The 15,290-nt window shown below is 43.9% G+C and overlaps 2 protein-coding genes across 3 annotated transcripts in view; one reads left to right on the top strand and one right to left on the bottom strand.

Annotated features, from left to right (window-relative positions):
• Positions 1 to 3,220, top strand: part of DNAJC2 (DnaJ heat shock protein family (Hsp40) member C2) — a 17,424-nt gene extending 14,204 nt beyond the window's left edge. For both annotated transcript variants that reach the window (XR_014502109.1, XM_083399839.1), the window contains exons 15-17: positions 475 to 582; positions 1,313 to 1,467; positions 3,089 to 3,220. Coding sequence is in view for 1 of the 2 variants with exons in the window: in XM_083399839.1 (XP_083255965.1) it covers positions 475 to 582; positions 1,313 to 1,467; positions 3,089 to 3,163 (338 nt within the window). In the remaining variant the exon portion in view is untranslated. The remainder of the gene's footprint in view (positions 1 to 474; positions 583 to 1,312; positions 1,468 to 3,088) is intronic.
• Positions 3,216 to 15,290, bottom strand: PMPCB (peptidase, mitochondrial processing subunit beta). Its single transcript, XM_083399861.1, has 13 exons — positions 14,662 to 15,290; positions 13,223 to 13,363; positions 12,269 to 12,355; positions 10,184 to 10,313; positions 8,977 to 9,175; positions 7,533 to 7,612; positions 7,203 to 7,315; positions 6,259 to 6,402; positions 5,469 to 5,629; positions 4,217 to 4,302; positions 4,052 to 4,140; positions 3,592 to 3,667; positions 3,216 to 3,513 (listed from the first exon to the last, which is right to left on the bottom strand). The coding sequence occupies exons 1-13, from the start codon at positions 14,752 to 14,754 to the stop codon at positions 3,449 to 3,451; spliced, it is 1,464 nt and encodes a 487-aa protein (XP_083255987.1). The 5' UTR covers positions 14,755 to 15,290; the 3' UTR covers positions 3,216 to 3,448.

Genomic DNA, 15,290 nt, shown 5'->3' with positions numbered 1-15,290 from the left:
TTTCCACTATCTTCCCCAATTCTGAGGCAGAGTATACGAAGGGTGGAATAATATAGCCCTCCAATCCGTTTCATTGGTTTCTTGGCTTGATTTCTCCTGGAGTGCTGGCTGTTTTTCGTAATGAAGACTTTCATATCCAAAGGGTTGAGATGTCCTTATAATAATCGGAGTGTCATTTTGAGCTATACGTATATGCAAAATTTCAGCATTCTATCAGTGTTGATGCTCCTTACAAGGGTGACCTAAACCATTATGTATGTGCATCCTCTTGAGAAGAGACTTATTAAAATAATGTAACTTGTTGGCCTTTCAGGTGAAAACTGAGTTTACTTAACATTCTCAGACTTCTTTCGTTTATGACATGGGTTGAATTCTTTAGTTGGCCTTTTAATGCTTGACTTTAAGCAGAACAATTTCCTGTGAAACATTCGTTTGGGGCATGATTACTTAAAAGCGACTTTTTATTCTTCTTAGACCCTCATCAGAAGGATGACATAAATAAGAAAGCGTTTGATAAGTTTAAAAAAGAACATGGAGTTGTGCCACAGGCAGACAGTGCTACACCGTCAGAACGTTTTGAAGGTAAGCAGGGAAGAACGATTCGCCTCTCCCCACCGTCCCACTCCCAAATATTCCATTCAGCATTCTTACGCCCAGATCTCATGTGGTTAAGAGCCATCCCTCCAGTTCTGCCACTGGATGCTTTGGGGCATTATCTGCTTGATATCTGTCACTACTACTGTGAGGAGCAGCAACCAAATGAACAAAGTTCTTCATTTGCAAGTTCTAGTGTTTGCAGATGTGAACAGAATACAGTGGTGCCCCGCAAGACGAATGCCTCGCAAGACGGAAAACTCGCTAGACGAAAGGGTTTTCCGTTTTTCAATGTGCTTCGCAGGACGAATTTCTCTATGGGCTTGCTTCACAAGACAAAAATGTCTTGCGATTATTGCGATTTTTTTTCGCTCCCCACCCCCTTTTTCTAAGGCACTAAGCTGCTAATAGCCTTTTAGCAGCTAATCCGCTAATCCCTTAAGCCTTTAATAGCCGCTAATAGGGTTGCTTCGCAAGACGAAAAAACCGCTAGACGAAGAGACTCGCGGAACGGATTCTTTTCGTCTTGCGAGGCATCACTGTAGTTAGAATTTGGATGAAGTTATGTAATGTTCAATTGATAGAAAACAAAAATGCCCCGATGCTTGAACTAAAGGCATCCAGGGAAAAGGGAGAGTGCTGGAAAATTCCTTGGGAGTTTTGCATAGCTTTCACTAATGACTTCTTGACTTCTTTTCTCATGTATTATTTTCAACAGCCACATTTACAGATTTGTCTCCATGGACAACGGAAGAGCAAAAACTTTTAGAACAAGCTCTCAAGACTTATCCGGTGAATACTCCCGAAAGGTGGGAGAAAATAGCAGCTTCTGTTCCAGGCCGATCTAAAAAAGACTGCATGAAACGATATAAGGTAGGAAAATATGGCTTCTGTTTTTACTCCATAGTGCACTTCAGAGTATTACCAGCTTAAGAGAGATTGCATTTGCATCTCTCCATTCCACTTCTTTCATTTCTCACTCAAGTGTCATAGGAACCTTGCCTGTTCCTTGGAAAAGAGATCACGAGGAAAGGTAAGAGTAGCTTGCTGATAATAGTCACTGGCAAAACAGCTTTCATGACTGCCTGAGATAGTAAGGGCAAAATTAATGATGCCTTGCCTTATGTAGAATTTGCCATTTGTGCCAGGGAGGGGAAACCCTGGCTTACCAACTTTTCCTGCAGGCAAGGCTGTCCCAGGCAAAGCAAATCACACACTATGGGTCCCCACATAACATGTAACAGGCCAACTCTGCTTCCAAAACTAATCAGGAGGCAGAGGAAGCTACAGCCCCTGTCTTGGCAGATAAAAATGGAAGCGCCGTAAAAACCTTTAAATAGGCGTCAGGGATTGAATGTGATGCTACATACATACAAAGCACACATTCACTGCACATACCTCTTTAATTAAAATAGGCTGGCCAAAAAAGACTTTTAGGATTGCATTATACCATTTGAATCGAAGACATATGCCATGACCACTTGCAAATGTAGAATTGTATCAAATGAAGAAATAGGAAAGAGCAGGGAACACACTAGAATTTTCTTTCAATGTTAACTAAATTCAGAGTGCTGGCCTTTTAATTCATTGCCATTCATTTAGGATTATTTGTGGTCTTTATTGAATTGAAACAGTGAACTAGTGGATTTCAGAATTGGGAGTCCCAAACTTCACTGCTCAGTCAGTGGGAAATGGGGACACAGCTGAGTCCTGTTGCAGCTACCATGGAGAGAGAATTATTTCCCTCCATGGGCAATTCACCAAGTTTGTGTGTGAAAGAGCACAGTCCTCAGAGGGGAAAAGGTTTCTTGTCCCTGCTTTATGTGCTGAGTCTTACAGTAAGTGCCAATTCATGGTGGCACAGCCAAAGTCCACACTATACGTGCATCAAGCTTCTGTTGAAAGTCAAACTGCAGCACTGGGGTGCTTGTACAGGATTACAGTGGTACCTCGGGTTAAGTACTTAATTCGTTCCGGACGTCCGTTCTTAACCTGAAGCACCACTTTAGCTAATGGGGGCTGCCGCCGCGCCGCCAGAGCACGATTTCTGTTCTCATCCTGAAGCAAAGTTCTTAACCCGAGGTATTTTTTCTGGGTTAGCGGAGTCTGTAACTTGAAGCGTATGTAACCCGAGGTACCACTGCATAGAAATCACCCTATAACTTGAAACTGAATAGCTTTTGGAATAGTACTATCTATCCCACTCTGAACCCTAATCTTGGAAGTCTGATCTATTATAACGTCAATACAAAAGTTATTGAGCAGTTAAATCGGGTGGTGGGAGTGAGCGTTATTCACAGGAAGACTAGCTGGTGGCAGCCTACTAATGGCAAGTGTTTGAAGTTACTGATCGTTTGAAACTTTGTCTTACTGTACCAAGACTTGATTATTCTTTTGAGCTTCTCAGTACTTGAAATAAATAGAACTTGCTTAGCAAATTCTACTAGATAAAAAACAGTATGAACAAGGTTCTCTCTCTCTCTCTCTCTTCTAGGAACTTGTTGAAATGGTTAAAGCGAAGAAAGCTGCCCAAGAGCAAGTAGTGAATGCTGCTAAGACTAAGAAATGAGATTCTCGGTGACAATCTTAGTGTGTTCTGTTTTGTAATAAAAGTACAAATGTATAATACGGCTTTTATTATTTATATAGATAGCTGTACACTTCTTTGTGGAAACAGAAGACGAAATGTCACGTAGTGAACTTTGTTCCACTCAGGCATCATACTTGGGTTTGTTGTTGAACATCAAAGCAAAGTTTTAGTTACGGGGGGAGGAATCCATTTGCCAGTCTTGAAAGTTCAAAGCCATCATCACAAATCGTCCCTTAAGCCTCCAGAAAAGCTTTACGATAAATGTCAAGCACGAAGCCAGTACATTCCACTACGGAGTCTGTTGTAATCAGGGAGTTGCTCAAGTGGCCCTGAAATTTTAAAACAGAGATAATTACAAAGAGCAGACAACTTTTTAAACAAATGGCAGCTAGTACTGAAATCCTTACCGACAGCAGCAATTGCAGGGCACTTATCATAAATATACTTTGTGCAGACTTCTTTGATTGTTTGAGCATCAATTGCCTGAAATACAAAGAACACAGTAAGCCTTTAATTTGTGACCATTTTATGTGACAGTGCAAATAGCTGAAACCTAAAAACAAGTATCCATCAGCATAGCTGAGGGGGTCTATATACTATATCAAACATTATACCAAGAAGAGCTACAGCCCATGAATTATGTAAGAATTTTGACAAACATCCAAGTTTTCCTGAGACCAGTTAGGAGCACTGAAACACAGCTCTCAACTGCTGGAACCCTAATTTTGGCCAACTCTCTTGTAGCTGAAATTTCAGCATAATCTTCAAAAACACTCTGCACCCACACTAATGCAGTAAACAAAGCCATTACTCTGAGCTCTTATGTTAAGTTGGCTAAGAAAAACACCAAACCATTATGCTCCTTACTTCAATTCTTGCTTCAAGTTCAGGAATTGGGATTCGACGATTGTAACACAACATTTGTCGTCCAATGTCTTCACAAATGGGAGTGGAACCTAAAATTAAGACATTCTTAGCATGTGTGCAAATTAATTAGACCGGACTTTTTAAAAGAAAACAATCAGATCGTACCATCCAGTTGTAACAGCATGTTGGTTTTCAATAGATTCTTCGCACGTGCAACCTCACTTTCAGTCACACTAGTACACAGTCGTATCCTAAAAACAATGAAAAATAGAAATACGTTTTAATAATTTGGCTGCCAGTGTTCTTCATGATATACTTCACTGGGCTCACTAAAAGGTAAAGGTACCCCTGCCCGTACGGGCCAGTCTTGACAGACTCTAGGGTTGTGCGCCCATCTCACTTAAGAGGCTGGGGGCCAGCGCTGTCCGGAGACACTTCCGGGTCACGTGGCCAGCGTGACATCGCTGCTCTGGCGAGCCAGAGCCGCACACAGAAACGCCGTTTACCTTCCCGCTAGTAAGCGGTCCCTATTTATCTACTTGCACCCGAGAGTGCTTTCGAACTGCTAGGTTGGCAGGCGCTGGGACCGAACGACGGGAGCGCACCCCGCCGCGGGGATTCGAACCGCCGACCTTTCGATCGGCAAGCCCTAGGTGCTGAGGCTTTAACCCACAGCGCCACCCGCGTGGGCTCACTAAGAATAAGCAAATGCACAATCTAGATAAAATAGAAAACAGGCCTTTATGAATAGCACATAGAACAATCAGCTCCAGTAACCTGTTCCTGTAAGCTAACATCCCAGTGAAATAGATGGGTCAAGGCCACAAGAATTGTAGAATCATAATGTAATAAAAGTAATTTGTTTCTTAATACCCAGTCTATCTGACTGGGTTGCCCTCTGGATGGCTAATAATGGTAGAGTTGGAAGGGACGCTGAGAGTCATCTAGTCCAACCCCATACAGTGCGGGAATGCTGCCCGCAGCCGTCCCTTGTTGGGCTTGAACCACCAACCACCCGGTTAACAGCTAGATCCACTGACCCACTGACCTGTTAGGTTCCAAACCCAGCACCAAATATGCCAGTGCATGCATGTTCTCCTACACTTTGTAAAAAAAAGCAAGGCACAAGAGTAATTTTATGGTATCCTCTAGATCAGGCATAGGCAAACTCGGCCCTCCAGATGTTTTGGGACTAAACTCCCATGATCCCTAGCTAACAGGACCAGTGGTCAGGAATGACGGGAATTGTAGTTCCAAAACATCTGGAGGGCCGAGTTTGCCTATGCCCACTCTAGGTGAAATCCTGCACCAACTTTACATAAGCTACTGCTCTCATGTATGCATAAAACATTACCCTTCAGGGCATTTGTTGCTTTCATTCCATATCAGCTCCTTTCAGATATGGTCACTTCCTTACCATTCTCTCTGAACAAAGTGCATCATGTCCTCTATGGTTGATCCCTCGCAAACCATATAGACACCCCACAGTCCAGTATCTGTGTAGCAGGTGTTGAAGGACTGGAAGCTATGACAAACGTTGCCATGGCATGCAACTTGAGCAAGCTTACTAGACAGATTCTGTTGAAATAAAAAGAGGAATATATTTGGGGTAGAAGGGTATCATGAAACTTAGACACAAATGTCTTCATTCTAGGCACTTCTTAAATGCAGATATTTTTCTACCTCACACTCGTCCATCTACCAGCTTCTAAGTGGCAAGTACTAATCTATAAGAACAAGTTTAGAGACAGACAAATCTAAGCTAAAATAATGGCTGTTGGAATTGAAAGGCAACTCGGTTCAGAAGGGGCTTGATTTCTACCGAGGACAATGTTAACATGTCATTTTCAGGTCTTTTTCCCTGCAGGACTAATGGCAACTGGGGGATGGGACGGAATTTGCCAAGCAAAAGCACAGGTGAAACTAATTCAATCCTTTCGCTGCCCACATAGCTTTTAACCTAATAATATCTCCATATCGCATCAGCTTTTGCTCTTAAGTGGCAGGGAAATGGATCTACAGGACTCAAGGACTGACTTATTTTCAAATACCTCTAGGAAGTGTCAAGACTAGTCTCCATTTACAAAAAAAGAAAGAAAGATGATACTCAAACTGGGCTCATCTTTCGCAAGGAGACTGTATAGACACAACCAACACTGCAACAATCCTTTACTTGAAACTGGTTAGTAATGTTGAGGCTTACTCACCACACCACCTCCGAAGGATCGATCCCAGTTGCCGATCAGAGTATTTGCCACCATGAGAGGAATGGTGTCCGGGTGACACCAGCCGGCTGCTTCAACAGCTATCGCAATGTGGGCCAGAGGCATCTTATCATCTCGAACACGAATCTGATAAAGCACCACAAACAAAAGGTTTCAGGTACCTTTGAAACAGGCCATGAAGAACCTCAGGCCCTGGGGCAAAATGCAGCCTGCCAGATCTGATCCTTGAAACTCCACAACCTCAACCATCTTGGCCACACACCTCTTTCTCCAGGCCATACCCCTCTCCAACACAACTTTGCACCCTCCTCGAGTGCAAAGTTTTTGCCCGGCTGGAATGAGCCCATGAACTTTGCCCAGATGGATGGGGGACAAAGAGGCGGCTGAGCAGTCTAGTTAGAAACTAGCCTATTGTAATAAAGGCCCTTCATCCCTGCCTCTAGCTTCACCTGCCATTGACATGTGGCCTTTGGAAGTCTGCCCAGGAGGGCATGTGGACCTCTGTCTGAAAAAGGCAGCCCCTCCCCTGCTTTAATGTAAAGGCCAAAATGGATGGAAGCTAAAAAGACACAGAGAGCCAAATTTGCCTAATAAACTAAATCAATTGTACAGCTTTTATTTCCACTATAATGGCTCTGTAATAATGTCTAAACAAGACATCACAGCAACTTAGCAGAGGTTAAATGAGAAATGGAGGGAAAGTCAAAGCGGCAAAAGAAACAGGCCAGAAATCCCACGAGTGCTGTAATGCAACACTAATGGTGCTTCAAAAGATACTGACCACCTCTGCTCCTTTATCCGGTTTCTCAGCAGCTTTTGCAGCCAAACCAGAATCTCAGCTAACCAAATACCTTGTATAACTATTACATTATCAGTGATTTTTCAAGCTGCAGCTGCCTGGGTGGGAGGGAAAGGCCTCAACTTACTTCACTGCCCGTGAACCGGCAAGGGGGCAAAGGTGGCGCTCCTCCTTTTGCAACAGACGGCAAGTTGCCAAAATGGTACTTGGCTAGTTCAAGCAATTCGTCGTGAGCGACTCCTAAATGAGATGCATGTCAGTTTAGGGGTGATATGTGTAAATGAATCAGACAAAAAAGCAATTAAATACTTCATTTTAGAATCCAAAGTAATACTCAGCTAAACATTGACTATTTTATCCTTTCTGATTCTGAACAGAGGAAAGATGTACTTCTTAGTTGTGTAAACATCACAAGTACCACAAACACTGTATTCATCACACAACAGCGGCATCATACCTCCCGCAGCAGCAAGTACCATTCTGGGTCCTTTATAATGTGTTGTGATATACTCCACCAAGTCATTACGGTTAATGGACCTACAAGCAGATCAGCAAAACAGTGAGAAAGAAAATAATATGATGCATAGAAGGGCAACAGAACGAGATAACTTGTCTACAGTTGAAAGCAGCATGCCACCGTATGAAGCAAAACTGCTTCTGATGTTCAATATGTATAATTTGGGAGGAGGGAATGGCCTTGCTGCTTTTCAAGAAGAGTCCACCAGGGGCACAGTCCCCATACATGGTTTTTATGGCCAGGAGCTCTCAGGAGACAAGTGAAACACTAACTGACTCCTGTACACTAAGAGCAGATTGCAGAAGAGCAGAGCATTCAAACTCTGAAACAATTAAACAAACTTAGAACCAACTAGCTGATTGCTATGGAGAAGAATTACAAGGATTTGTGTCACCTTCCACTAATCATGTTACAATATCCAATTAAGAGTGGCGGGGGGGGGGGGAATTGTTACCTGGAAATACTGCATTTTTCTCCAGGTACAAAGTGCAACACATAGTATACTTGGCCAAAAAAAAATGCAATAGGTCTGCCAGAAAAAAACCCACCCTGTAATTTCAAGAATGAGATGGACTATGCACAACAATTTCAATTAACTTTCAATTAAGAATAATGAACTGTGCAGAAAGGTTGGAACATTGTATTCTTTGGATCACGATTCCCCCCGCCCCCAAAATAGTAATCTTTGCTTTGAAAACTGTAGTATCATTTAAGGTTTTAGCAGGGAGCACAGCTATAGTATACCCTTGACCAAAGAATGGTACACTCCTATCTGGGATGGTCGTCTTCTTCCACTGAGTGCACAGCTTTGGGAGGGAGGGAGCGAGGGATGCATGTGGAGCCGCGAGGTGTTGGCTATTTGCAGCATGGTAGCGCTGCAGAGAGCTTGCTGGGGGGACCATGCATTAAAAAGGGACTCAAAAATAACTTAAACAAGGTTTAATTACAAAAACAAAAACTCCTTTTACACTAAATACATTAACAAACAAACATGACCCAACCACCAACCCATCCCCCAGGGTAATGGCAGAACTAGGTGCTGCTCCTTATATACTACACCCAATTCCTGACACAGTTTAATCAATGCAACTCAGCAGCACCTGCTATGTTTCACAGCTGTAAAGCTGGATCTCGTTATTTTGCTCTGGCCCTTGCTCTGGCCCCTTAAAGATATACACATCGGGTGAAACAATGATGAACCTTTACATTTAAAGAAACAATTCAACATGAGGGAGGAATGGGACACCAGATAAGCTGAATCAACCCTGGCAACTAATGGGGTGACAGATGTCGCAGCCAGATCGCCCTCACATCATTGACCATAATAAAACGACTATACTATAAAATATCATTTAAGAACTGGAGCAACAAAAGGGAGGCATACTTTATGTTTTCTGTGGGTCCTAATATGGTCCGTCCCAGTGCTGTATTTTGATAAGCCGTGGCATGAAGATAGTCAAAGACAACTTCCTGTAAATTAGTCTCCACTTCCTGCATTTCTCGAAGGATCACTCCTCGCTCCCGTTCAATCTCTGCCTCCCCAAGTGTGCTATTCTGTATGATATCAGCAAGGATCTCCACAGCTGGAAGTAAAATAAGAAAGAAATACATCTTTTTAGAAAGAAATTAGGGAAATGACAATTTTATATTTAGAAACAGGCAGGAAATTGGAGAGGGGGGATGCATAACTTTGTGCTCTGGACTTCAATTTACAGTGGTACCCCGCAAGACAAATGCCTCGCAAGACGGAAAACCCGCTAGACGAAAGGGTTTTCCATTTTTCTATGCGCTTCGCAGGGCGAATTTCCCTATGGGCTTGCTTTGCAAGACAAAAATGTCTTGCAAGTCTTGAGATTTTTTTTCGCTACCGAGCCCCTTTTTCTAAGGCACTAAACCGCTAATAGCCTTTTAGCAGCTAATCCGCTAATCCCTTAAGCCTTTAATAGCCGCTAATAGCCGCTAAACCGCTAATAGTGCTAATCCGCTAAGCCGCTAATAGGGTTGCTTCGCAAGACGAAAAAACCGCTAGACGAAGAGACTCGCAGAACGAATTAATTTCGTCTTGCGAGGCACCACTGTATTTAAAATTCTATCCTTGTCACAGGATCCAGATTTGGAGCCAAATATGGTACACGATAAACCACAGCTTACTCTGCATATGTGAATCACACCCAAGTTGCTCATCCCATTTGGTATCGGGAGGAATCTAACCACAATCCTTGGCTATCTCAGCAGGGATCATAGTTTGTTTCACTCTATGCAAAAACAATGAGAAGCAAAAGTTTATTCCTAGATTACCAATTGTGGTTCTTTCTTCCACGCACTAGCAGGGAGAAGTGAAGTCACGCAAATCAGTCATGCGCAGTAAGCCATGGTTTATACCTAACCGTGATGTGCAAACGTTATTATTACAGCCAGGCCTCAATTTTAAAAATAGTATAGAGAGTATGACACAGAAAGGCATAAATAAAGCAAGCCCAGCACACAGGGCCCCCACCTTGGTGTTTTTGCAGATGTTGAACAGCCAGTTAATCTACTTTCAAAATCAGTTCCTTAGGAGATAAAATCTAAATTCCCAAACTCACAATTACCTCTTGGCAGGTCTTTTGAGAAAGACTTTGCATAATATACAGTTTGTTCTCTTGATGTATAAGCATTAAGGTGAGCACCCATGTTTTCAATCTCCAGTTCCAGATCCAACTGGGACCTTTTTTTTGTCCCCTGCAATTTTGATATAAGAAATAAAACAGTAAGAGTACCTCAGTGGAAAAAGAGGAGATAACTGAAATGACACGCTGTATTCCCTTTATTTCTGAACAATGTAGTTATCCTAGAACAGGGACCCCAAATTGATCTGGTCTAGCAAGTTTGTCTTGGATGTCTATTGGATTATCTACTTCCAGTTCGTCAACAATAACCAGGGCAGGTATATAAGGCACCTGCCTCACATAGTGTTTGGTCTATGACAGGCTTCCTCAACCTCAGCCCTCCAGATGTTTTTGGCCTACAACTCCCATGATCCCTAGCTAGCAGGACCAGTGGTCAGGGATGATGGGAGTTGTAATCCCAAAACATCTGGAGGGTCGAGGTTGAGGAAGCCTATGAGTTGAATTTGATCAAAGAATGGTTTTAGACATCAGGAAAAAAACTGCAGTCACCTGACGCACGGTCCCAGCACAGGCTGAGGACAGCCACATATATGTGCGCCCAATATTATTAAGCAGAAACTCTAATTGCTTGGGTCCTGGTTACTGTGTGGTTTTTCATGACATCATGAAAGAGCCAAAGTCCCCTAAGAAAAAGGACTCAAAGGTCATTTTTCTGGTAAGTCCCCAAATGGTTTATGGAGACCTCTTCCCCGAGATACCAAAGCCTTCTTTTTTATTGGAAACTGTATGTGATGTGATTTCAACTAGCCTTTGTTGGGTGGGGCCAAGGTTACTTTACTTAATTTTCATAATTTTAAACAAAGCATTACTTGTCTTGTGCATGAAATACAGAACAGGCTAAAATGGTATAGAAGTTAGCTAACAAATTTGAGCACAAAATGATTATCTGCATCTAAAATAGGTAGGTACAATCCCCCAGGTCTAAATGAACAAAAATGTATATCCCCAGGGTCTATCATAATGTAACACACAACACAATCTTTTATTTGTTTACTCAGAGGTTAGTCCCACCAAGTTCAACAAGACTTACTTTCAGGTAAGTGGATAAAAAATTGCAAGGCTACACTTCTGTTATGTTACTGGAATCTCAGAAGTCACCCAAAATTTAAGATATAACATATCAAAACTAATTCCTGTACTACTTGACCTATCACTCTCAATATTTTTAAAAGCCTTGTTTTCTTAAGAAAGATCAAAAATTGTCTCAATCTGGTCCATAAGCTCTTATTTGATTAAAATAAGCCAGTTTGTATGGCTCACGCCCCAAAAAACAAAGATGGCCAGAAATATACTCAACCACCTTTGAGTTTTACAACCTCTAGATGGAGCAAACAGAAATAGTTCTTGAATTAAAAAAATAAGTGTGATCTGAAGTCTTGTATGGTTGTCTTGTATGATTTGCAAGCAAGATTTCAGAGTGCAAACTGCCCAATCTCCTGGCACAACCCAGCATGCCCCCTTAATGCTGATAGATCTCCATGCTTTTGCCGCAACTGTTGTGTGGGACCACTGCGTCACATGCTCTAAAAAGCTTTCTGCAAGTATGGCGTGTCATGATGGAGTTGCATACCTCACCAGAATGGAGCACCCGCTACGCGTGATGCAGCACCCTGTAATGCAAGGAGCAAGGTCTTCCTAGAGATTACGATGGTTGCGCAGTGAGCAAATTTCACAGGCCACAACATACAATACAAATGGGATAGATCCTTCAGAAGAGCAATAAAAGAACTTCATCGGCTTCATCCGGCTGACAAGCTGTAAAGTAACTACTCGTCCTTTAACCTTGGTGGCTACTTTCCAAACCATTAAGCATTAAATACTTAGGCCAAGGTTATTTCACCACAGCTGCCTTTATCGGAACAAGATCTAGATTGCTTACGTGCTTTGACACTGCTTTCTAGTTTTCCGATCTGAAGCTAGGCATAAGGTCTACTACTGAATTAAAGATGAACACAAATGAATATTTAATTGGAAAAACAGCATGGGAAAGTTACTTTGAGAACTTGCCTTAAAAGCCATATGCTCCAGGAAGTGAGCTGTTCCATTGTTTTTCTCATTTTCGTATCTGCTTCCAGCGTCAATCCAAAGTCCCACCTCATTCAAAACAAATCATTAGTCTTACCAACCAATAAAACACAGACCGAGATTCAATATGCTGTGGAGGCAGAGTGCCCCCCTCCCTCGCCAGTGGCAGGGGGAACATGGCCAGCAGGCAACTGCGGGGTCCACAAGGGCAGCCCCAAGGTCTCCCAGTCTGGGTGCCTGCCAGTGTGCCTCCCAGCCTGGCTGAGAGGGAGGGAGGGGAGGAGCAGCACTGCCACCACCACCACCCAAGGAGGGAGGAAGAGGAAGACAGGAAAGTGCCCAAGGAAGCACACCTACACACCAGCTGCCCAGTCTACCAGCAGGGAGCAACACTTGCCCTGCCCCAGGCACCAGCAACACACGTTGCGCCCCTGGTGTGTGGAAGAGGCATTGATTCTGTAAGGCTGCATTAGGATAATGCAAAGGCAACCCGGAAGCAGGAATCCTCCGACTGCAACCACTTTGCATCACAAAATCACCACCTGATAATTATCAAGATATTATCATATTGCTGGATCCACCCCACTGATCCACTTTGGTATCTTGGATCAATTTCCAACATCAGAATACCAGCACCGGTGACAATGGCTGCTATTTCCCATGAGAACAGTTTCCCTGATGATGCAGCGATCAAAGCAATTAGGCCTTAATAAAAACAACTATTCTACAAGCCAGAAAAGTTTACATTAAAATCTCCTGCATAAGTAAAGCATACCCTTAACGCAGCATCATAAATATTTACTAGGAAGCCTTAGAATTTAAATTTTCCTTCAGTAAGGATGCTATTACTGTTCTTTACAAAACCAACTTACCAATATTTGAAAAGGCAAAGATTTAAAAGGCCAGAGGAGTATTTCACTCACAACTGTTACTTACTGTGCATGTTGAAATCCCAGAATCTTCAGACGCTACCCTCAAGCCATTATCTAGAGAAGATACCTTCGTCTCAGGAACATTTAGGACAATTTGAGATACTGCCTTGGTAGCTCTGAATCTGCTTCTCCCAAGATGTACAGACTATTGGAAAAAGTGACCAGTGAGGAGTATGATACAAATGCTTATCTTCACTTACAAGGAAGTAAATTATGTTTAAAAAATTATGTGAGAGCAAACAGAGTTCCAGTTACTGCTCCATGAGAGTTTAAGACAATAAGTGGTCCCAAAACTTTGTTCAGTATTTTCTATCTACAGAGAGACATACTGGGAAGCAAACCTACGTGGAGCCCTCACTTTAGGGTTGTTGAGACAACCCTCTCAAATGTTAAAAGAATGCAAAAGGAAGCCACCAGATTGTGTGGGCTGGCTTTTCTGTTTGCCACCTATTACCAGAGCTTCACTGTGCGAGGGATAATTCAGAGCCCCCCACATGAAATAGCTCAATGCATGTGGCTACATATGGCCCCTTCTCACAGTTGCTGGAAGCACAGCCAGATGGCACATCAGTAGAAGAAAGAGCCGGCCCATGCCCTTAAAATTTAACGCATGAGAGGGTTCGTGTGAACCCCCCTTTTTATTATCCGTCACAACCGAAAGACATATGGTTACTGAGTGATGAGAGTAGTGTGTTGTACGATACAATATTCACTATTGCTTTGGTGTGTTTGGGAGCACATTCTGATACTGAAACTAGGCTTTGACACAAAGGCGACACTTGATAGGAAGACCTAGCTCCTTTCCCCAGAATTACCCTTTAAATAAAGCATTCACGCTGGAAAAGGTGAAGAACGATGACTGCCCTCTGGACCAAGCTACCTCCTGACCAGCACCGCTGGACACTGACAACGCAGAAAGAACTAGGAGGAGCTGGGTGAGGGTCAGTATCCATTCATAGGGTGGGGAGCATCCCTTCTCACAACAGGGCGTGGGCTGTTCGCCAGCACAGGGCAAAACAACAACAACCACCTGTATTTGTAGGGGTACATACAGAGCAGATACATTAAAAAGTCACTGCACCAAAAGGAATAATTGTGAAAAATAATAAATATTGGGGGGGGGGGATTTTGTCCTTGCTCAGGGCAGCCCTGCTCACACCTTGTGAAGAGTTAAGAAGTACCAGGCGACGTCCCAATGCCCCCACCAAAACTTAAACCAACAGCACGGACTACAATTCCCATCAGGCGGCGCGCTACGGACTCCATCAACGCGGAGGGAATACCAGAAGGAAACCACGCGCGGCTAGGCCGCCAGAAAACTACGCGCCCCAGCATGCAGTGCGCGGCGAAAAGGCAGGCGAGAGCGCCTCTCGTTCCGGCAGCGGCTGCCTCAGAGGCCCGAAGGCTCGGCAGCCGTTGGCCGGCGGAGCTTCGGTCACTCACCCGTTTCCCTAAGGCTGAGTTCCGCGAAAGGAGGAGGCCCGGACAGGCCCACAGGAGACGCCCGCCCGCCAGCCGACCCGCGGCCGCCGCCATTTTCCTGCCGTGGCCGAGCGGTCGGCGAAGCCGGGAGCGTTTCCGGAAGAGAGAGTCATGAGGGGAGGAAGCGCGGGGGAGGGGTCGGTGCGCAACGGGGAAACGTCGCCGAAGCAGAAGCGCCCCTCGTACTTCCGTTCCGCCTTCGCGCTCTTTCAAACACCTTTCCTTGAGTTCTCAAAATGACGTCAAATAATCCCCCGTCGACCAGGGCGGCTCACCCATGAGGCAAGGCGACCGTCTCAGGAGGAGGCAGGATCGTAGAATCTTAAGAGTTAGAAGGGACCCCGGAGGGTCATCTAGCCCAACCCCCTGCCATGCAGGAATCCCAGCTAAGCATCAATTCAGTCTCTTCTGAAAAACCTCCAAGGAAGGAGAGCCCACAACCCCCCGAGAGAGACCGGTCCACTATGTAACAGCTCTTATTGTCAGAAAGGTTTTCCTGAAGTTTAGTCAAAATGTCCTTTCTGGTAACTTGAAGCCATTGGTTTCAGTCCCACCCTCAAGAGAAAACAAACTTGCCCATATTCCATGTG

Source organism: Podarcis tiliguerta (genome assembly GCF_965153285.1).
Source record: "Podarcis tiliguerta genome assembly, chromosome: 10".
Taxonomy (NCBI): Eukaryota; Metazoa; Chordata; class Lepidosauria; order Squamata; family Lacertidae; genus Podarcis; species Podarcis tiliguerta.
Note: the sequence above shows the minus strand (reverse complement) of the source record. Positions and strands in the feature narration are given on the sequence as shown.